The sequence below is a fragment of the Abramis brama genome, assembly GCF_963993115.1.
Source record: "Abramis brama genome assembly, chromosome: 1".
Lineage (NCBI taxonomy): Eukaryota > Metazoa > Chordata > Actinopteri > Cypriniformes > Leuciscidae > Abramis > Abramis brama.
In genome coordinates this window covers 14,965,359-14,987,447 of record NC_139963.1, presented here as the reverse complement: position 1 = coordinate 14,987,447, position 22,089 = coordinate 14,965,359, and the positions used below count along the sequence as shown (strand labels likewise).

Here is a 22,089-nt window from a genome sequence, read left to right as displayed (position 1 = left end):
GCTTAATTTAGTCCTAATTTGTAAGTCGCTTTGGATAAAAGCGTCTGCTAAATGACTAAATGTAAATGTAAATAATGACAGTTGTTTTTTCAATGTTGAAACTACGTTGAAATAATGTTTAATGCTAAATGGTTGAAAAAGGGTAATAAAAACACTTATAAATCAACTTTGATTTTTTTTACAAGATCTATATGTTGAATCACTTAATGTATGTACAGAATAAATAATTTCTGCCTTTTAAATTATTATTAAGATCATTATCATTATTTTATTATCATTTTACATTTTTATCATGAAACAGCAATACATTTTATTATCAACAGCAATAAAACATTGCGCTGCCTTAGCACACTGAAACAATTCCTATTGGTTATTTAACCTTATTTGCTTTGATCATGATTGGTTAATCTGTCTGTCATTCATGAAACTGGCCAATGAAACTGTGCGCGCCATTTTAAGTTTGAAAATATGACCGTTATCCTGAGCGTCTTTCTGATCGAGGTCATTCCTGTCCATTCAGAGTAATATCGCTAGATTTGAAGCGAGACTGGCCAAGGGAAAGAGCACGAAAGAAAGTGGTCTGCGAGGGCGCGGGATCAAGGTAAGTCTGATCTCACAAATATACGCAAGGTCATGAGTTAAATTCATTATGTCAGTGCTTTGAGAATTGTAATTGCACAGTTTGTTGAATGAATTTATTAACTAGATATTCAGGGAATGCTTTTCCACATTTGTGTCGCGGAGGCCTACTTTTACAGATGTCGATTGAGGCCTAACGTTACGCGTGCCGCTTCAGTGTTGTTTTGTGCTTTTGCGGTTGCTACGTCGATTTTCAGGGAGAAGACATTATACGTGTGCACACAGATAAAAAAATTCAGGAAACAAAACTGTAACGTTACATAAGCTAATTTTTCCGTTTAACAGTCGTCGTCATTACTGTCCATTCACGGTAATATCGCAAGATTGGAAGCGAGACTGGCCAAGGGAAAGAGCATGAAAGAGATGGGCGATATGAAAAACAGTATCCAATCAAGTTGTTTTTTGTTTTGTTTTTTAATATGATTCACAATATTATCACGGTTCTATTTCATGTTAGTTTTACTGTTTTGCAAGTTGTCTGAGCAAATAATAGTTTAATTAGACTAATGTTGGGCGATATGCTATCATATCTATGGTCAGAATTATATCATCTTTAAATCAGAGGCAGTGGTAAATTCCAGAAAATAGCCTATGCTATTTAAAAGTGAAATAACTGAACCTACACTGATAAAATTTTACAAGAAATTTACAAATGGCATTTAGAGGCTTCTGCATCTGAACTCATATATATATACAGTATATATATGTGTTTCCCACAGGATTTGTGTTCAGACGAGTTTTGATTCTTCAGATGTGAACTGTCACATACTGTAATGTAACTGAATGCCCAATAAAGCTGTTCACATTATATTTTCTGTTGTGATACATAAAACAAGTATAAATAGTAAACACGACCCATTAATATAGGCTACATTGTGTTAACCAGGAATCACTCTTACTATACTCAAATCCTGATTTATAGGCTATAATTGTGGCATTGTCTGATTAAATAAATATACATCTAACTCACACTAAAAAGCAACTGTGTGGTGGTTTTGGCTATTACCGTTTTATCTCATTCAGCACACTTTCTGCGTCTGAGTAACAAACTATGAGCATATTAACAGACGAGTTATGTTCATATTTAAAAGTCTGCATTACATCTAACTGAAAGTGCGGCTCACTGCACAGAGTATGTGCCTTTTGTAGAATTTTAAACCTACATGTATTTTTATAATAGCAGTAACTGTAAAGGGATTAGTTATTGTAAATAAAATAAGCTAATAAAATACTGTAAGCAAATTAGTCCTAATTACTAAGTTAATGTGTGTTTCTCATAGCAATTAAAATGTGCTTTTAATTTTGTGATTTTAATGCTTTAAAGAGCAATTTTAGATTGTAATGTTCTGCTATCTGTTCTGCTAACTATAAAAGGTACAGCTGTCATAAAACCAGAGACAAAGGCTGCATGGCTATAGTGAGAGAGTCAGTGGTAATATCATTGCATTCCTATTGGTCAGTGTTAGAGGAGCTCAGCTTAGCCTGACAGTTAGCCTGCCCTGGATCAGGTTAGTTTTCCAGCAAGTTCCCACAGTGACTGAGCTATGACTAACCGAAATAAGCCTGGCCTATCTGATAAACTTGTTTTATGAAACAGGCCAGTCAGAAGTTACAGAGAATACATAAGATAGATATAGAACACATAAGTTAATTTATGATTTGCTGTCTTTCTGAACCAAAGAACTAAATGTGATCATATTTTTTCATTGCATCACACAGCATCAAATCGAATTCGGATCGCACTGCATCGTAATCTACCTGAGGGAAGACATCATTTACTTCTAGTGTTTTCTTAAACATGGATTTCATTATTGAAGCACAAATCCAGGCACCAAAAGCAGCCCACACCAAGTTCGCTTTAATTAAAAATATGCATTTTCATTTATTCATCGGCTACATGGCTGCAATAACATTTCGGTTCAAAATTTTGCCATTGTTAAAAAATGTTAAATTGTTAAAATGATGACTGATGGCCTGTGTATGGCTATACTGTTGTGATCCGTTTCAGGCTTTCCATATCATTACATTTAAGAAATGAATTCATTCTAACATTTCAGAAATTGCATTCTCAACAAGAACACCATGGAGATAGACTGCATTTGCTGCACGGGTCAGAAATGAGTCGAACACAGTTCTTATAGTTTCGCGGGAGGGGCAGTGCTCGGTGGCTCCTTTGCGTCACTGATCCCCTGCCCAATAAATCCTGCTCATGAAAATGGTGAAAAACTGTTTAACAGTATAACTCCACCATCAAGTATTATGTAGTTCACAGTCTTTGTAACATGTTTCAACAATGCATTTCTAACATTTATGTGTTTACAGTTCTCAAATTCTCAAAATTTACTTTACACAGACTTTAACAAAACTAGAAGTAATTCAATTTTAATCGACCGGTTTTTACCCTCCCATTCCCACTGTGGGAAAGATTAATCAGCCCAAAATATTATATATATTTTTAGACAATTATCGAAATAGTTTTATCTATGTCCTGTACTTTCTAGTTATGACATTTGTTCATACTTCATACTTCATACTTTTTTTTTTATAGATGGCGTACCATAAAAAATGGCGTACCATAAAAAATGGAAACGGCAAAATGCAGAATTGCTTGCAATGGCGCTTTCTAGTAGTGACTCGGAGGATCATTCTTTTGTTTCTGCCCGGGCTGGTGTTTGTGCAGCCATCAATTCTGAGAACCTTCTGAGAGAAGATTGTGCAGGAAGTACTGCTGACAGTAATCTTGAGAATCTTGATCTGGATGACCAGCAGTACAGCAGTGAAAGTGATGACACTGAAACAGGCTCCTCTTCAGATGAAATCAGTGACTTAACGAGTGATTTGGCGAAATGGGCGGTTCGGAACAAAACAACACAGACATCTGTAGATGAGCTCCTTTCTGTGTTGAGAAAGCACGGACATCGGCTGCCTAAGGATGCCAGAACACTTTTGGGGACGCCTCGCCATGTAGATGCACAGAATTTGTGTGGTGGTCAATATATGTATTTCGGTCTTGAGTCTGGGCTTCTGAAAATATGTTCACAGTACCCAGAGAAAATCATGTCGAGAGAAAATCATGTCCTTCTCAATTTTAACATTGATGGTTTGCCATTGTTCAAATCATCTAATGTCCAGATTTGGCCAATTCTGTGTAGTGTGAAGAGGTTTCAGCCATTTGTTGTTGCTATGTTTTGTGGAAATGGAAAACCCAATTCGATGAGGGATTTCATGAATTTCATGAATTTCTTGAAGAGCTCACTAGGCTTCAGCATGATGGAATTTCATTCAAAGGTGAAACCTTAAATGTCAAGGTCAGTGCTTTCATCTGTGATGCTCCAGCGAGAGCTTTTTTAAAGTGCATAAAGGGGCACAATGCGTACAATAGTTGCGAGCGATGCACTATTGAAGGAAATTACGTGAGCCACTGGTTGGTCTTCAATTACCAACCACAAGAGAAGATTTTGTCGAGAACAGAAGAAGAATTCAGTAGTTTGTCCTACCCTTTCCACCAAAATGGACTCTCACCCCTTGTAGATGCAGGCTTGTCATGCATACAATCTTTTGTCTTGGATTACATGCATCTGGTCTGTCTAGGGGTGGTAAGACGCTTACTCATCTTCTTGAAACAGGGTCCCAGAGTGCAAAATCTGCCAGACAGCCACGTTCTCTTGCTTCTCTTGAAAGATGGAAAGCAACCGAATTCCGGCAATTCTTACTCAGCCCGTTCTCATCCTAGGGCGTCATATATTGACGCTTTTGACATTTCGTCGACATCGAACGCACATGGCACCCTTTAGCGTCAATATGAGACGCAGATAGAAATGGGCCAGAAGGCGCCTCCTAGTGGTCTAACCCTAACCCTACACTAGACCTAAACCTACCCATAACCGAACAAAGCTCTGTGCGTGTCATATTGACGCTAAAGGGTGCCATGTGCGTTCGATGTCGACGAAATGTCAAAAGCGTCAGTATATGACGCCCAAGGATGAGAATGCGTTGTCTTACTCTATACTGGACCTGTTGTTCTTCGTGATGTGTTGCCTGACAGCTTCTACCACCGACCGTTGCCATGTCCATACTGTTGGACGCTGATGATGACACGAGGAAGGCATATACATCCTATGCTGAAGAGCTGCTGATGCACTTTTATAAAACATCTACTAAACTCTACAGCCCTGTCTTTCCGTCGTACAATGTGCATTCTCTTATCCACTTGGCAGAAGACGTTAGACATTTTGGAACGTCTTTAAACGAGATCTGTGCTTTTCCATTCGAAAACCATCTGCACAAACTAAAGAAGAGTGTCAGGAATGCAACAAATCCAATTTCACAGCTTTCCAAGAGAATCACTGAGATGGATAATGCCAAAGTTCATACTATACCAGCACCCCACCGGGCATCTGTGTCTACAAAAACGAAGGACTCCTGTTTTATGGCTGAAGATGGCTTTGCATTTGTCAAGGAAAAGAGATCTGATCAAATGTGTGTGTGTGTGTGTGTGACTTGTTCCACCTTGACAGTTTAGAGAGTTTCTTTGACAGTCCGTGTGATTCCAAGCTCATAAACATAGCCCGTCTAAAGGATGAAAGAAGACCGGGGAAAAGAAAGCTCATTGAGCAGAAGGAACTGAATAAGAAAGTGGTTTGTCTTCCCTATGGGAATGGATTCGTTCTTATACCGATGCTTCATGGCAGTGAAAGACACTAAGAGCTGTCTGGGGACTCCAAATCTGTGTTAAAGACATGGTAATTATTTTTTTCCACACAAATTTTCTGCTTTAAGGGTTGCATCTATATTGGTGTGCAGGGGTCCCCAACCAGCGGATCATGACCCAATACCAGACTGCAACCATGAAAAAGGTTTAGGCTATGTGTGAAGCCATTGGATTATTTGCGCGGTTCCCCTTTAAGAGCCAATGTCAAGATTTACATAGGGCATATTTTTAGAAAACATCAGTTTTGCGCTTTCAGGTTCATTCATTAATAACATGAGTGTGAAAAAAACAAAACATTGCTTATACATTATCTACTGTACTGTATAAAGACATGCATTTATACAGTTAAGGGATGTTCCTACAGACATTACAAACATTCCATCTCAAAAATATTAATGTAATATCACATGTCTGACAGATTTTGAAAACTGAATGGATTATTTTTGCATGTGATGGCTCACAATGAAAGAATGTTTAGAAGTTGTGAAGAGTTTGACAGTTTCACTGAGAATCAGCTCATCAGTTTTGATCAACAAGCCATGTGGATTTAGTTATTGTGCAAATTACAGAAAATTGTACTAACTCTTTTGCACACATGCTAAAACACACGCTTAAATCAATAAACAATTCAAATCTGATATGAACACGAAACTAATTGTTTAAAGATCTGAACCTTTTGTTATTGGAAAAAAAGTCCCATTTGAGCCAAAGCGATTGAGAAAAACTGTAAAATAACCTTTTGATCATTTATTTTAGTTAGTTTTGGAGCATTTCAGTTTGGTTCCAAGTTTTCCAAATGTGTTACTTTACTATACTTGTGCAAAAGCATGTTAGTATTTTCACCCACAAAAAAGAGGTTTTAAGCCAGTTATTTATATATTTTTCTGTAGTGTGTCAGTAGGAAATATCAGTTTACATTTCCAAACATTAATTGTAATAATCCAGTGAGGTTTTTGTATGCACAAGGAGTTTGACAGCAGCCGGTATGATCTGATCTCCCCATCACCGAGTCTGTCTGGGATTACATGAAGAAACAGAAAAAACTGAGACAGACTAAATCCAGAAAACTGCGGCAACGTCTCCAAGACTCTTGAAGAAACCTGATCGATGATGGTGAGATCAGATCATACCGGCTGTTGTCGGACTCAAAACACATGCAATACTGACACACTACAGCAAAAGATATAAGTAACTGGTTTAAAACCATTGTTTTACTAAAATACTAACATGCCTAAGACTTTTGCACAGTACTGTATATAATAAAAGATTTTCATGTACTTTCTGTTAACAACAGGACACTGGAGTTGACAATTGAGTAATGACTGAAGATATATTTTCTTGACACAGTCCAGTCCCCATTCTTCGTAATTGCATTGAATGACAACAGAATTTTCATTTAAAACTGTTCCTGTAAAACATGCCTATATGGTTTGTTCAGTAATACTTTACAATAAGGTTAGTTAACATTAGTTAATGTATTTACTATCATGAACTAACAATGAGCAATACATTTGTTACACAGTATTTATTAATCTTTGTTAATGTTAATAAAAATACAGCTGTTCATTGTTTGTTCATGTTAGTTCACAGTGCATTAACTAATGTTAACAAATACAACCTTTGATTTTAATAACGTATTAGTAAATGTTGAAATTAATATTAACTAAGATTAATAAATGCTGAAGAAGTATTGTTCATTCTTAGTTCATGTTAACTAAGGTAGTGAACTATAATGTTAACTAATGAACCTTATTGTAAAGTGTTACCGTTTGTTCTTATATATTGTATATATGATCTATAGAGTTTATGTAGATTATCTGTTCCTTATTGTGTAATCTTTTTTTTTTTTATCTAAACAAACAAAAGTTGAATCTTACAAAAATATGCACTTCTGTGTATTTTGAATTGTCAGTGCAGGAATATTAGGACTGATGATCTATTATGTAAAGGGCTCCCACATGACATGCAACATTTGTGAATCTCACACCAGCAGTGCAGGATCACTCGAGAGTGGTGATGGTCCCTCAGTTTCAGCTTCATTCAGCTCTGCATTCTGGAGGATCAATAAACATGCAAAACATGAAAGTGAGACACATTGTTACAAAAACATAAAAAAGTATCACTGCAGATAATGTAACAGTTGCCTATTGATGAGTGAGAAGCACAAAGCTGGGGACATTGTATGTACTGTGACCTTAAAAGCCCCCTGGATTTATTTTCTATTATAATTAAGATATACATTATAGTTTTAAGGTTATTTTATAACTCCTTTAGTCTGAATATTTCCTTTTTTCACATCTATACTGAGACATTTGGTACATTAGGACCACATTTACCAGTATGATGTTCTCGTTCAGATTCCATGTCATCACAATTGCTTGGTCTTCATGTGTTTGTCCAAGTTCATCACCTTCATTCCACTTAGCTGTGTCTTCCATATCATCATCTCCAAGGGTTTCAGATATGCTGTTGTGTTGTGGAGGAATCTGATCGGTCAAGTCAATGAATTCACAGCCTCATTGTATATCATGTGAATGCTGTGGACTCTTCGGTTGCTGCACACTTTGAGTCCACAGTTCATCAGTCTCCTCGTCACTTGAGGCGCTTGTGAGTCTTTGGACTGTGCCGGTTCTTTTGGTAACATTTGGTGATGAAAGGAAGCTGTGTGAAGTGCTGTGTGTCTCTACTCCCATGGTCTCTAAAGTCAAACCTGAGGAACATCCTCCATTCCTCTAGTTCTCTGAAGAACATGCAATATAACATTCAATGATTAACTCAGTCATTCAGCTAAATGAATGATATTAATAGCCACTCAGCTAAACTAAACTGCCACTGTATTTAAAAATGAAGCCCAACATACATTTAAATAACTTAAAGTCAAAGTCTTGGTGATTTTACTAACCTTCCTCTTGGTGTCTCTTTTAGATGAAAGTCCGTCATCCAATAAATGTGTGATTGAATCCTCAGAATCACATCCATGCGATAACAGTTTTTCAGCAGGTCTCTCAGTATCACTGTCTAATCCAAGTGTTGAGTGTTCATTACATTCCTCTTTTTCTCCATCAGATAAAGACTCTACGTCTGTGAGACACACCTCCTGTTTAGTGTGAATGTAAAATCTCAACATTTTCAGTTTTGTTTGTTCATACAGATATCCAACAGTGCTATCCAAGGGAATCTGGTTTCTTTTAAAATCACAAACATGAAAAGTGAAGTCTGTTCCTGGACCTTTTGGTGACTGTCCACTTGGGAAAAAAAGGTTCTTTGTCATTTCCATGATTTGTAAAACAGGAAAGTCTTTTTTTCAGCCGTCACATGTCTAGTGCCACCACCATTACTGGTCCTCACTTGTTGGTATCCATTACGGCAGAAATGAAGCCATCCAATTTCAATTCTCCAGGACATCAGGGGTGGGCCGGATAAGGTGAGGTGTAAATATTCATTATATGATAAGAATAAGACCTTTTCATTTGATTGACTGTATTACAGCATAAAAAATGAATGAGAAATTTCCATGATCCAGACTAAAAATAGCACTGAAATTAGTTGTTTGTAATAATTACTATTTAATTTCATTGTAAATATTCTGCTAATATTTTATATTTCAATATAATCCCTGCAGAAATGCACAGTTTGCCATAATTCTGATTTGAATGAGCTTTGATCAGTTTTGAAAGCAGTGGAAAAATCTGCTGCAAATATATAGTGTTTTGCAGAAGGTGAAATATGAATGACAAAATTGTTCGTGGATTTTGGGAAATGTGGTCATTGAATGCATTTTGTGTTTAAGTGTTGCACCCCTGGAAAAGGGGAAAATAGACGTTATAAATAGACGAGAAGACACGGACTCGTTGTTGTCTGTGCGTCAAGCTGTATTTACTTGTGAACTAATTTCTTTCTTTTTCAACACAATATATAATAGAGAATTGAATGTATACATCAATACATTAGTTCACATTAATATGCAGATGAAATTAGCAATGCTTCAATGTATCTTCAATGTATCACAATGTATTACAACAGTCACCATAACTGTAATTTAAATACATTTTTGTACACATTTTTATAACTTCACTTTTATAACTGTGAATTTGTATAAGCACTAAACTGCATTTTTAATATTCAGTCCTTTATCAACTTTTCTATAACTTTGACACAAATAAAATGTAACACTATTTCAGCAGTCAATTACCAATAAACAGATTAACCATGAAATACAAAAAAAAAAAAAACATGGAGTATTTTCCACATAACATTTGCTCATTTGCTCCTAACCATTTCAGTTAATAAATGGTTAACTTTTACATTACAGTTAAACAAGGACATAAGATACATTCAGTTTTGCCCACAATTTCCTCGTGGTTAGCGTGTCAAACACGATAATTAAGCCATCAAACCTTACATTTTTCACATATGTTCAGAGAAATAACCAGCTTTACAACCACTGTATAGTCTTAACTCATGACAGAAATGCAATAATTAATAGTCTATACCTGGAAAAGGAGAAAATAGACGTTATAATAGACGAGAAGACACGGACTCGTTGTTGTCTGTGCGTCAAGCTGTATTTACTTGTGACGCACAACATAGTTTGTGTCAGCTACTGCCTGCAGCCTTTGGTTTCGCCCTAGTGGACATTTCTTGAATTACAATTTATTTTTCTCCAGTTAACCAACAAAACAATAAACTCACATACCATTTTGTTTAGTATTACATAAATCATATTGATCTTTTTAACCACACTACAAAAGCAATGAAAAAATATTCACAGTTTGGCATAGATTTCTGTTTCACTGAATGTGTGAAGAGTTTTGAAGATGAGGGTTCAGTATCGACCGATGCTTGTAGCAATTGAAAAAAAACAACAACAAAAAACTAATGCACACATTTATTCTGATTCTGTTATTTCAGTAGCAGAAGTTCAGCTGAAAATTAAAATAAGAGTCTCTGTAACATCTCACTGTTACTGATTTATCAGCTCAAAGCATTATGGGTAAAATCTCTCTAGAGTCTATTCTCAAACATCAACACAGTTTCACTGATGATTTATAACCAACCCAAAACCCAGGATAGAGCGTCTGAGTGAATGTTGTCTGGACTGTGTGGATGAGGCTCATTGTGTCAGAGACGCTGTAGAAGGACAGAGTTCCTGCACTGTGATCCACATACACTCCTATTCTTCTGCTGATGGACTTTACAGGGAGATCAGTGTGTTTGTTATTGTGCCAGAATGAGTATCTGGAGGAGGAGCAGAACAATCTCCAGGACTGATCATTACGACCAAATCCACACTCATCACCCCATCCCTTCCTCTTGATGCTCTTATATGACACTGATATATCAACACCACTCTTCCCACTCCACTCAATCTCCCAGTAACAGCGTCCACACACACTCTCTCTACACAACACCTGAGGCCACCACTGATCAAATCTGTCTGGATGATCAGGATACGACTGTTGTGTGTTAGTGCCAGTAATCACTCTGTTCCTCTCAGACAGACTGAGGCGTGTATTCACTGTGTTCAGATCCAGAGTCAGCTGATGGGAATCTGATGGAGAGAAAACACATCAGAATCAGGAATTATGAATCTGTCTGATCTTTAAATGTATCTGAACAATGTATCATCAGTGTCTCAGTGCAGCTGATCAGATATCCTGTGCAAATCATCATTTACATGATCAATTATAAAACTCTTCTATCATGTTTATTTCTCCTTCTACAGGAAGAACATGAACACATTCAGTGAGTTTTTCTGCTTGTTTCTCAGTGACTTACATTGTAGGAAGTCGTTCCTTGTCTTGGGATTCATGTTGGTGAATGTGACTGTGGAAATAAACAGACATGAACAGTGTGAAGAGAAATGACAAGATAAAATACATCCATTTCTAAGACGTTTCTAATCTGATATTAGATGATGCAGGACTCATTTCTGAGAACAGAAGAATCTCCAGATGCCTCATATATAAAACACACGTATCGGATTCAATCCTAAATTTCAATGGATTTCAATTTCAATATATACATAAGTATTTATTACTTCTAAACCATCAAGGGATGTTTGTGGCTGTTCTGTAGAGTTGATGCACATGAATTAAAGATGAACTGTGATTTATAAAGTGGGATGCATTTAGGACAATTATTTGTATGTTTTATAAATCATAGGAACATTTCAGAAACTGTTGTACGTTCATATTTCGGATCATTCTCCGCACGTCTGTATAAACGAGGCGCAGGACTTTACCTCTATCAGAGATCTTCTTGAGCTCCTCTTTGCAGAAATCCTCCAGTTTGTCTCTCAGCTGACGGACAGATTCTCTCACGCCATCAAAAGAGGAGAGAGAACTGAAGGAAACGTCGGGTTCGTCTGTAGATTCAGGAGGTGCTGAGAGAGACTGGAAACTCTACAGAAAACAGAAATCAAAACTCATCATCTCCACTTCAGCCAATAACCTGCACTATATCAGATCTGAGCGGCTCTTGTTGACTTCACTTCTCTTCAGTGACTCGCTTCAATCCAGCACTTTCACACAATCAGCACATTCTTCTCATATTCATCATTTAATGCTACAAACTCTAGTATTTCACACTTACACTCCTTGTGAAAAAGAAAGTACCGTACTTGTAACAGAAATAAAATACTTTAAAAATATATAAGTGCAGATTGGCTGTAATGTTTTCAGAAACTTAATTGCATGTTATTTGCAGTTAAATGAATGTGGTTTAGTTTAATGTTTTTATTAAATGCAAATAGCTGAGCTTTAGAGTGTTTTTTTGCCCTGCTTAAGTTAGTCTCATTCTGCTCTCATGAAATGTTTCTCTGTGAGTCTCTTGCTCAAGTCCACTATGATCCAGTTCTTCTAGATCTCTGTTACCTGCAGGAACTGGATGTGATGGTGTGTGTGTGAAAGCTGCTCCAGCTCAGCATCTCTCCTCCTCAGATCATTGATCTCCTGCTCCAGTCGCTCCAGTCGTCCTTCAGCTCGACTCACTGCAGTCTTTTCCTGATCTCTGATCCGCTGTGTCGCCTCAGAGCGGCTTCTCTCAATGGAGCGGATGATCTCAGTGAAGATCCTCTCACTGTCCTCCACTGCTGTCTGTGCAGAGCGCTGTTACACACACATCACAATCACACAGTGGCTTCAGCACGACTGACAGAGTCCAAACTGAGACGTCTCACACTTCTCTTCTTCTCCAGACTCACCTTATGAGACTTCACAGCCTCTCTCAGCTGATGAAGATCTTTCTGTCTCTGCTGGATTCTCTGACGGATCTTCATCTGCGTCTCCTTCAGCTGTTTCTGGAGGACAAACCAATAACAGCAAATGACACATAAAACTACTGTCACACAATAAGGGTTAAAGATCTAGCATGGCAAGTTTATACTGTAGGTTCAAACCACAGATCAGTGAAGTTTGATGTTTTTGACGTCATCATCTTTGATTTGGGCTCAGCGTACATGAGTTGATCAATGATTTGATTTGTGAATCAAAATTGGTCCTTTAAAAAAATAAATACTCTCAAAAGTAGCATTCCTTTAAAAAAGTATATATATACCTAAAAATAGTCCCCAGCTCGGTAACTACTTCCAACGTGACCGGGACTAAGTTTGTCTAACCTATTAGACCTATTTTCAGGCACTGCGTCATATCACTACGCCTGCTGCACCCATGGTACGGCCGCACAGTTCCTTGATTATTACGCCGGAATGAGAGTAGTTCCTAGCCGTATAGGCTTAGAAAATCGCAACTTTTCATTTTCCGTCGATCTTAGTACACGTGTACACGATCTTAGTAAAAGTGGTACCGTCAGACCCGGAGTTCGGCTGAATGGATTCTAAAACGGTAAAACTCATCTGTTTAACTCTGGGGGAGTTGTAAAATGAGCATATTTCCGAAAAAAGTGGAGTATCCCTTTAAGAGAGAGAGTATTGTATTCGTTATACACCAGTGGACTGTGATACTCAGGCATACAGTGTATCACAGAGAATATTGCACCCTGAGTAATGTAGAGCAGTGAGGTGGTTTTTATCACCAGCTCTGAGAACCTCAGTTATTGAATTTTGTTTCTTTTCTTTTCTGTTTCTTTTGTGATCATTTAAACCAAACTATTCCTTGTCAATTAAATTGATAAACAACATTGGAAAATAAGTCATTTTTCTTTATTTCACATCACATGAATAAACTTAAAGTAAATAGAACCCCCTTATGTGTTCCTGGTGGTAAATTTAAATCCCCGGTCACACATTTTGGTACCAGGAGTGGGGTTGTTTATTTGATCTGATTAGTTTTTTTGTCGAGCGGTATAGTTGGGTTAGACAATACGGCAGTGGTGAATATTTTGCAGAGACTGAGGACGTCTGGAGTGTGGAGGATCGCTGTTGCGGACGAGGTGGCCAGCGTTGGACTGATCGTGTTTCCAGTGTGTCAGGCATGACGGCTGTTGAGGAGACTGGTCCAGCTTGACAGGGTTCCTGTTGTCGACGTGTTAGCTCCCAGGATTCCACGGCTGCATCCGGAACTGTGCACCAGCACAAGGGTGTGTTTGAGCTACCAAAAAACACTGCAAAGGTCGAAGATTGCGCCAGAAACATTTATTGTGAACTGAGTTGAGTTAATTCTGAGTGGATGCTATTTGACCTGCTTGTGTAAAAAAAAAAAAAAAAGTCTGACTCTGAAGAAATGCCTGAAGAGGAGATGCTCGTCCCTGTCGTTGGGGCTGTGGGACATGACGTCATAGAGCAATTGAGGGGTCAGATTCAAGAGTTAAGTGATTGGAGGAATGATACTCTGGCCAGTAGGGCTGTTGGGGGAGGTAATTCGACCCTCTCCTACATTAATGTTCCTCGTGAACGCCAGGTTCAACCTTTTAGCGGGGAGTATAACAAAGATGGACGGTCTGTAGAGGAGTTTATTGAGGAAGTGGAAAGGGTCCTACGGGCCAGAGACCAGACACAAGATGAACAGCTTGACTTTATCATCTCTCTTTTGAGAGGGCCTGCACTGGAAGAGGTGCGGTTATGTGTTGGAAACCAGTCCAGACAGGCCAGTGATTTGTTTACTTTCCTGCAGGAGGCGTTCGGGGAACGGCGTAGCGGGACTCAATTGTTGCAAACGTTTTACAACCGCAAACAATTGGATGGGGAAGATCTGCGAAATTACTCTCATGCGCTCTCGCGCCTTTTAAGCTCTGCAGCAAAGCAATCCCCAGGTGGCTTGGCAAACGAGGAGGGAATTTTCGTGATCAGTTTGTGGAGGGTGAGCGAGATGCTGCGTTAAGGCGAGAGCTGCGTAAACTAATCAGAGATAAGCCCCACTTGACCCTGCTTGAGGTTCGAAATGAGGCTGTTCTTTGGTCCATGGAGGAAAGCAGGCCGACCAGAGTAGCAAATAGTCGACCAGTCCATTCAGAATTGCTTGGTCAACCGGGTGATACTTCTGTCGGGTCTGAGAAACAAACTTCTACTCTGTTGAATGATATTTTACAGGTGATTTCCCGGCAGGACAAGCGAATAAGTGAGCAAGAGCAGACTATTTCCGAGCTCACCAAGGCAGTCAAGGAGTTGACTGTGCAGCGTTCAGTGTCTGTTCCGCAGAATTATGTACCCGTATCTAAGCCGCCTCCCAGGTTTACAGAAGATGGAGAACCTATCTGTTTCAGATGCAACGGGGTTGGGCATATTGCTAGACATTGCACCTTGAGACGGGGTGGGAGACCCAAGAGTGCTGGCAGGACAACTGAAGGGCAAGAAAAACAAGGTCCTTCTGTTGCAGGCTGTCAGGCAGCACAAGGGGTAGTATCTGGTTCACCACCTATGGGAACTAGTCGGGACAGGTTCTTTGAACGGGCTGTTGGAACGTGCCCAATGGTGGACTTGAAAATCAAGGGTGTGCCAGTGTCATACTTATTAGACACTGGTAGTCAGGTCAGTACTATTACTGAGGGGTTCTTCCGAGAGCATCTATTTGGGGATGATCGTGATGTGTTGTCTACCTCAGGTTGGCTAAAGATCACGGCAGCCAACGGTTTAGACATTCCCTATTTGGGTTACATGGAGCTGGATGTGGAAGTGATGGGGATGACCCTGCCTGAATGTGGTTTCTTGGTCGTTAAAGAAACTCCTAGTCCGTTGTCGGTGGCCGTGCTCATCGGAATGAACATCATCAGTAAGTGCCGACAGATTGTTCATACTGAGTTTGACACCACGCTGGGTGGTAGGCTGGATTCGGACTGGAGGGCAGTTTTCCAGCAGGCACAGTCAGTTGAGTTAGTTGAGTGAGTTTCATTTGCAAGGGTCGTGGGTAAGACTCCTGCTCATGTGCCTGCTTGGTCGGCAGCTACTGTCCTGATTAAGGGGATGGAAACCAGTAAAAAGGATGGTTCAGCGTGGTTGGTAGAACCAGCAAATACGGCCTTACCAGGAGGTTTAGTTGTAGTACCTACCTTGATTACATCAGAGTTACCCGTGTGTCCAGTGAGAGTACTTAACTTGTCTCAGGAAGATCTTTGGCTTCAGCCTAGGGCCCGTCTCGGTATGTTGTCTCCAGTCGATGGTTATAGTGTGGGTTCGTCCTGTGAAGTGAGGTTCCAGCGAATTTCCGCAGACACAGAACAGGTCACTATGGGTGAAGGTCATGGTTCTGAGCCTCACGCCCAGTCAGTCTTGGATCACATTGACATGGGAGGCACACTTGAACAGCAGGTTCAGTTGAAAGCTGTGCTGGGCAAGTATTCAAGCGTGTTTGCCCTGGAGGATGATTTGGGTTATACAGATAAGGTTCAGCATGAGATACATCTGACTGATGACGTACCAGTGAATCAGCCATACTGGCGAATTCCGCCAAATCAGTACCAGGAGGTCAGAGAGCACATCACCAAGTTGCTGAAAAAGGGTGTAATTCAGGAAAGTGGGAGTGCTTACGCCTCGCCTGTGGTACTTGTGCGCAAAACTGATGGGTCGCTACGGTTGTGCGTAGATTATCGAAAGCTCAACGCCAAGACGAGGCGTGACGCATTTCCACTACCCAGAATTGATGAGAGCTTCGATGCCCTCAGGGGAGCGAAGTTCTTTTCAACAGTAGACTTGGCTTCTGGGTATCATCAGATTGCGGTGAGTGACCGGGATAGGGCCAAGACGGCGTTCACCTCACCTTTTGGTTTATTTGAGTACCGGAGAATGCCGTTTGGGGTCTGCAATGGACCATCTACCTTTCAGCGGCTCATGCAGTCTGTTATGAGCGATCTAATCTTTCAGGTGTTGATTGTATACCTGGATGACATTTTGCTGTTTTCACAGACCTTTGAGGAACACCTGGAAAGACTAGAGATGGTGCTGAAACGGTTGTCAGACACCGGTTTAAAAGTCAAGTTGGGGAAGTGCCGTTTTCTCCAAGACTCTGTGCGATTTCTTGGCCACCAGGTTTCGGCACAAGGGATTTCTCCTGACCCTGACAAGGTTGTTGCAGTCAGTAATTGGAAGACCCCAGAAACGGTCAAGGAGCTGAGGTCATTTTTAGGGTTCTGCAGCTATTATAGGAAGTTTATTGAGGGCTTCTCGAAGATAGCTGGACCCTTACATGATCTGGTAAATGCATGTTTGCGTGAAGGCAGGTGTGCAAAGAGTGGTCGTCACTTTAGGTCTGGTTGGTCTAATGAGCGTGATCATGCATTCAGTCAGTTGAAGTGGAAGTTAACAACGGCACCTGTGCTTGGTTTTGCGGACTTCACTTGCCCTTTCATACTCGAGACCGATGCGAGCCAGAATGGCTTAGGGGCCATTCTGTACCAGGTACAGGATGACAAGAAGCGGGTCATTGCATACGCAAGCAGAAGGTTGCGTAACGCAGAGAGAAACGATCGCAATTACAGTAGCATGAAGCTCGAACTACTGGCCCTTAAGTGGGCTGTAGTCGAGAAGTTTCGTGGCTATTTACTTGGGTTTTGGTTTGAGGTGATTACAGATAACAATCCGCTTTGTCACTTGCAAACTGCGAAGTTAGGAGCGATCGAACAGAGATGGGTTGCTCAGCTGTCTGTCTTCAACTTTGAGGTGAAATACAGGCCAGGAAAGAGTAACGCAGCGGCTGATGCTTTGTCTAGGCAGGAGTTTGCAGGGGAGCCTGAAACTGATCCTGACGTTGATTGGGATGAGTGTGTAGCGATTTGCAGTGTTTTTAGTCGAGGTACAGCCTTGGAACCTGAACTCGCTCTGAAGGGACTTGAGTGCTGTAGGTTAAGGCAAATCCGTGTGTTGGAGGCTGGAGAAGCGGTCACTAGTCTCCAAGGTAACACTCATACGCTTCCCGGTTACACTAGGGAGCAGTTGGTTGAGTTTCAGAAAAGTGACCCTGTTCTGGGGGAATTTAGAGAGTTTTGGGACAGGAAAAAGAGACCAGTTCATCGGGAAAGAAAGTCTCTGTCCAGGTCTGTGAAGTGCCTTCTGAAGCAGTGGAGCCTCATAAGAGAACGAAATGGGTTGCTGTATCGAGTAGTAGACGGCCCTTCTGAGGAGTGCTTCTGGCAACTGTTGTTGCCGGGTTGTTTAAGGAACCAGGTGCTGCAGAGCGTGCACAACGATATGGGGCACCAGGGTATTGAGCGGACCTTGGGGTTGTTGAATCAGAGATGTTTTTGGTCCGGTATGTATGAGGATGTGGAGGAATGGGTAAAGAAGTGCCAGCGTTGTATCCTTACCAAGATGCCTCAGCCCAAAGTCCGTGCCCCTATGAGAGCATTCTTGGCTTCCAGACCCCTGGAAGTGATTGCGGTGGACTTTACAGTCCTAGAGCCTGCTTCTGATGGGCGTGAAAATGTTTTGGTCGTTACTGATGTTTTCACAAAGTTTACACAGGCGTTTCCCACCAAAGACCAAAAGGCGGATACCACAGCAAAAACCTTGTTGAAAGAGTGGTTTATGAAGTACGGAGTCCCTGAGAGGTTGCACTCCGACCAAGGTCGTAATTTCGAGAGCGAGGTAATTGCTGAGCTGTGCAGACTCTATGGTGTGAAGAAGACCCGAACCACTCCTTATAGGCCGCAGGGAAATGCCCAGTGTGAACGGTACAACCGAACACTTCACAATCTGCTACGTACATTACCACCAGAACGTAAACACCGTTGGCCCGAGTACTTGCCGGAGTTAGTCCATGCTTATAATGTGACTCCGCATGCTACTACGGGATTTTCCCCGTATTATTTACTTTTTGGAGTACAGCCACATCTTCCCATTGATGCATTGTTGGGAAGTGAGGAGGTCTCAGAGGGAAAACAAGACTGGTTGTCTGTCCACCGAGAGAGGCTGAGATATGCCCATGAGAAAGCAAAGGAGTACTCGGAGGAGAAAGCCCTAGAGAGAGTGACTCGGCTGAATGAAAAGACATTTTTTCCCCAGGTCAGTGTGGGTGATTTGGTTTATCTGCGCCAGCGTTCTCCAGGCAGGAACAAGATTCAAGACGCCTGGAGCCCGATCATCTACCGAGTAGTGGAAATAGTTGGCACAACTTACACTGTTGAGCCTTTGGAAGGAGGGCCCTCAAAAAGGGTTCACAGGTCGGAGTTGCGTCTAGGTGCCATGCCCGCTCCTAGGCCTAGGAGTAAGAAGGCTGAGCCAGATACACGGCCTGTCGTTCTGGACAGTAGCGAGTCTTCTGAGCCAGACTTTGTGGTAGTAGAGGAGCAACCTTTTGTGATGGGGGGCGCAAACACTTCAATGAGCTCAGAGGCACTGGGTACTTCAGGGTTGAGAGGTGACAGCTCTCAAGGAGGCCTGGTACAAGTGTCAACGGGTACTGGTAAAGACTCTGCGGAGTCTGACGGTGTGGTCCTGAATGCAGAGACTCCAGTTGAGTGTGTCCAATTGGAGGAGCTAGAGACTGGTGAAGTGCGTAACCCAGTACAGGGAGAATTGCCAGTTCCAGCTGTGCGCAGAAGCAAGCGAGCAACTGCGGGTATTCACACAAATCCTTTTCATGCACCCAGGTCCGCTTGTCATGCAGTGAACGTCAGCACGGATATGGTGTCTCAAGTATTGGCCAGTATTGGCACTGCATTGTTTGAAAAGGCATTACAGGGTGTTATGAATGCCGAAATGGGTGATTAAGGGAGTCATCGAGGACGCTGACTTAAAGCAGGGGAGGATGTAACCGGGTGGTAAATGCCTTTAAAGTTTGTTTTTCTCCCTTATGTTAAAGTCTTTTATTTAATTATTATTTTCCATGTTTAAATATAAAAAACAGAGACTACCTGTATTTCTTTGGAGTCATCAGCAGGTGGCGCTTTGTGTGTTGCGCACGAAAACGCGTTTACGCTCTTGCCTCACGGCATCCGTAGTATATTTTGTTGGTGAGATGTGCAGCGGGCAGTGAAAGAGAGACGCGCAGTCTTGAGATATTGTCGACAATTTGAGTCATCCATGGGTAAATACAATGTTTTGTAAATATATTGTTGTTTAATACCATTTGTGGATGTATATTTTGTGTTGATTCGGAGAACTGTCATGTTTGGGAAGTTATGTGTGTAATGTCCACGATGATATGACGTCACTCCATGCGGTCTAGGCCATGTTATTTGGCGTTATGCCATATGTGATATACTTCATATTTTCTATAAGTTTTTCATGTAATTATATTTTAATGTGATTATTTACAGTGTGCACCATAATGTTGGAGATTTCAAGTGAAAGTGTTGGTGTGTAAAAGCTGATTATTATGTGAGTGTTATTTTCTCTAATTTGAAAATGAATTTGATAAATAGGTGGGTCATATAAAAATGTACTTATGTTGTTTTGTTTTCTTTGAACAGTATTCCCACTGCCGTATTGTAAAGGTTTAGAATTGTTGCATTACTCTCTTATTTTTGATTTTCTTTTAGCATTTTAAAACGGTTGTATATTACCGTGGTTAAGAGAGAGAGTATTGTATTCGTTATACACCAGTGGACTGTGATACTCAAGCATACAGTGTATCACAGAGAATATTGCACCCTGAGTAATGTAGAGCAGTGAGGTGGTTTAAATTTTATCACCAGCTCTGAGAACCTCAGTTATTGAATTTTGTTTCTTTTCTTTTCTGTTTCTTTTGTGATCATTTAAACCAAACTATTCCTTGTCAATTAAATTGATAAACAACATTGGAAAATAAGTCATTTTTCTTTATTTCACATCACATGAATAAACTTAGAGTAAATAGAACCCCCTTATGTGTTCCTGGTGGTAAATCTAAATCCCCGGTCACACATGTATTTATTTCCTGTTTTCGGTCGAAGCCCACAGTAGTCGATTGTCGAGTTCACGCGCGTGATCATAGGTAACTAAGCAACAGTGGAGAACTTTTTGTTTGGAGATGTTTTTGTCATTGTTCTCTGTACTGACAGCACTCCAAATTTACAAATAAAATGAGCTCAATGTTAAAATTGACCGGAGTTCTCCTTTAAGTGCACTTAAATGGCCTTTCATTTCAGTAATATTATATTATCTGCAAGTACAGTTTTATCTTTTAAATATACTTTTACTACAAGTGCACGTCAATACAATTAATCACACTTCGTTTTTAAACCACTAGTGGTTAAGATTACTTCTATGTTTTTTATCCTTTTTAGAGCTTGAAACTTTTGAACCTCTTTGACTTTCAATGTATAGAGTAAAATAGACGAGACATTCTTCAAAATATCATCTTTACAATCTGCAGAAGAAAGTGAGTCAAACTGGTTTGTGACGACATGAGTAAATGAGTGAGTAAATGAAGACACTTTCATTTCTGTGTGATCAATCCCTCTCAGTTCATACCTGTTTCTCTGTCCTCTGTGCTGCCGTTGATACAGTGTTGTGTTTTTTATGTTCATACTCTCTACACCGCAAAGAAATGCATTCTTGATCAGTGACACAGAACATTTCTAGCTCTTTATCATGTTTACAGCAGATCATGTCCTGCAGTCGTCCAGTGGCATCAATCACTTTGTGTGGTTTACGAGAGTGATATTCCTCATGACGGTCAAAATGAGTTTGACAGTAAGATTCCTGACACACCAGACAGGACTTGACGGCTTTGTATTTTCTTCCAGTACAGACGTCACACTGCACGTCTCCAGATCCAGCGTAACAGTCAGCAGGAAGTTTAGTCTTCTTCAGTTTCTCCACCAGTTCAGCCAGAATGGTGTTTTTGCCTAAAGCAGGTCTTGGACTGAAGGTCTGTCTGCACTGAGGGCAGCTGTAGACTCTCTTCTCATCCTCCTGATCCCAGCAGCCTGTAATACAGATCTTACAGTAACTGTGTCCACAGGGAATAGCCACTGGTTCCTTCAGGAGATCCAGACACACTGGACACGTGAACTCATCCTGATCCACTGAAATTCTGGCTTCAGCCATTTTACTGCATGAATACAGAGAGACACAAACACACAACAGCTCAACAACACTTCAGTTTCTGTTTCCTGGTTCTGTGTTTGAGTGACGTGTGTAAAATAGGCGTGTCTGTAAAGCAGCTTCCTCGTTCACACACACACACTTTACTGCTGTGTTTACTGTATGTATCGTTCAAGTGGAGTCGAAAATATCATAATTACAAGTCCCGAGCTCATGAATGACAGAGTGATGTTTACTTGATGAATAACATCAAGTCAAACTAGTATTGAGGAGCAGGTCAGAAGCTAGAAGCAAGTCATTTGTAATTATAACAAGCGAGTTTCGTTTTATTTTAATTTCATTTGATGATTGATGTTTCTAGTGTGCAACAGAAATGGCAGCT

General features: G+C 40.5%; 1 protein-coding gene and 1 long non-coding RNA gene across 2 annotated transcripts; both read right to left on the bottom strand.

Annotated features, from left to right (window-relative positions):
* Nucleotides 1–7,334: 7,334 nt before the first annotated feature.
* On the bottom strand, nt 7,335–8,506 carry LOC311086861. Its single transcript, XR_014607135.1, has 3 exons — nt 8,253–8,506; nt 7,687–8,090; nt 7,335–7,403 (listed from the first exon to the last, which is right to left on the bottom strand). It is a non-coding gene; the product is annotated as an uncharacterized lncRNA (long non-coding RNA).
* Nucleotides 8,507–8,904: 398 nt separating this feature from the next.
* Nucleotides 8,905–21,967, bottom strand: LOC311086640 (tripartite motif-containing protein 16-like). The gene is made up of 6 exons (XM_084119613.1): nt 21,132–21,967; nt 12,555–12,650; nt 12,226–12,459; nt 11,595–11,754; nt 11,129–11,176; nt 8,905–10,901 (listed from the first exon to the last, which is right to left on the bottom strand). Exons 1-6 carry the CDS (start codon nt 21,708–21,710, stop codon nt 10,375–10,377), a joined length of 1,644 nt encoding a protein of 547 aa, XP_083975739.1. The 5' UTR covers nt 21,711–21,967; the 3' UTR covers nt 8,905–10,374.
* Between the last annotated feature and the right edge of the window lie 122 nt (nt 21,968–22,089).

Excerpts from the sequence above, each read along its gene's own strand:
- LOC311086640 (XM_084119613.1), bottom strand. The coding sequence starts at position 21,710 with ATGGCTGAAGCCAGAATTTCAGTGGATCAGGATGAGTTCACGTGTCCA. Across the intron at positions 11,755-12,225 it reads ATCACATCCAGTTCCTGCAG|AGTTTCCAGTCTCTCTCAGC; the intron begins GTAACAGAGATC and ends TGTTTTCTGTAG. Across the intron at positions 11,177-11,594 it reads CAAGAAGATCTCTGATAGAG|TCACATTCACCAACATGAAT; the intron begins GTAAAGTCCTGC and ends TTATTTCCACAG.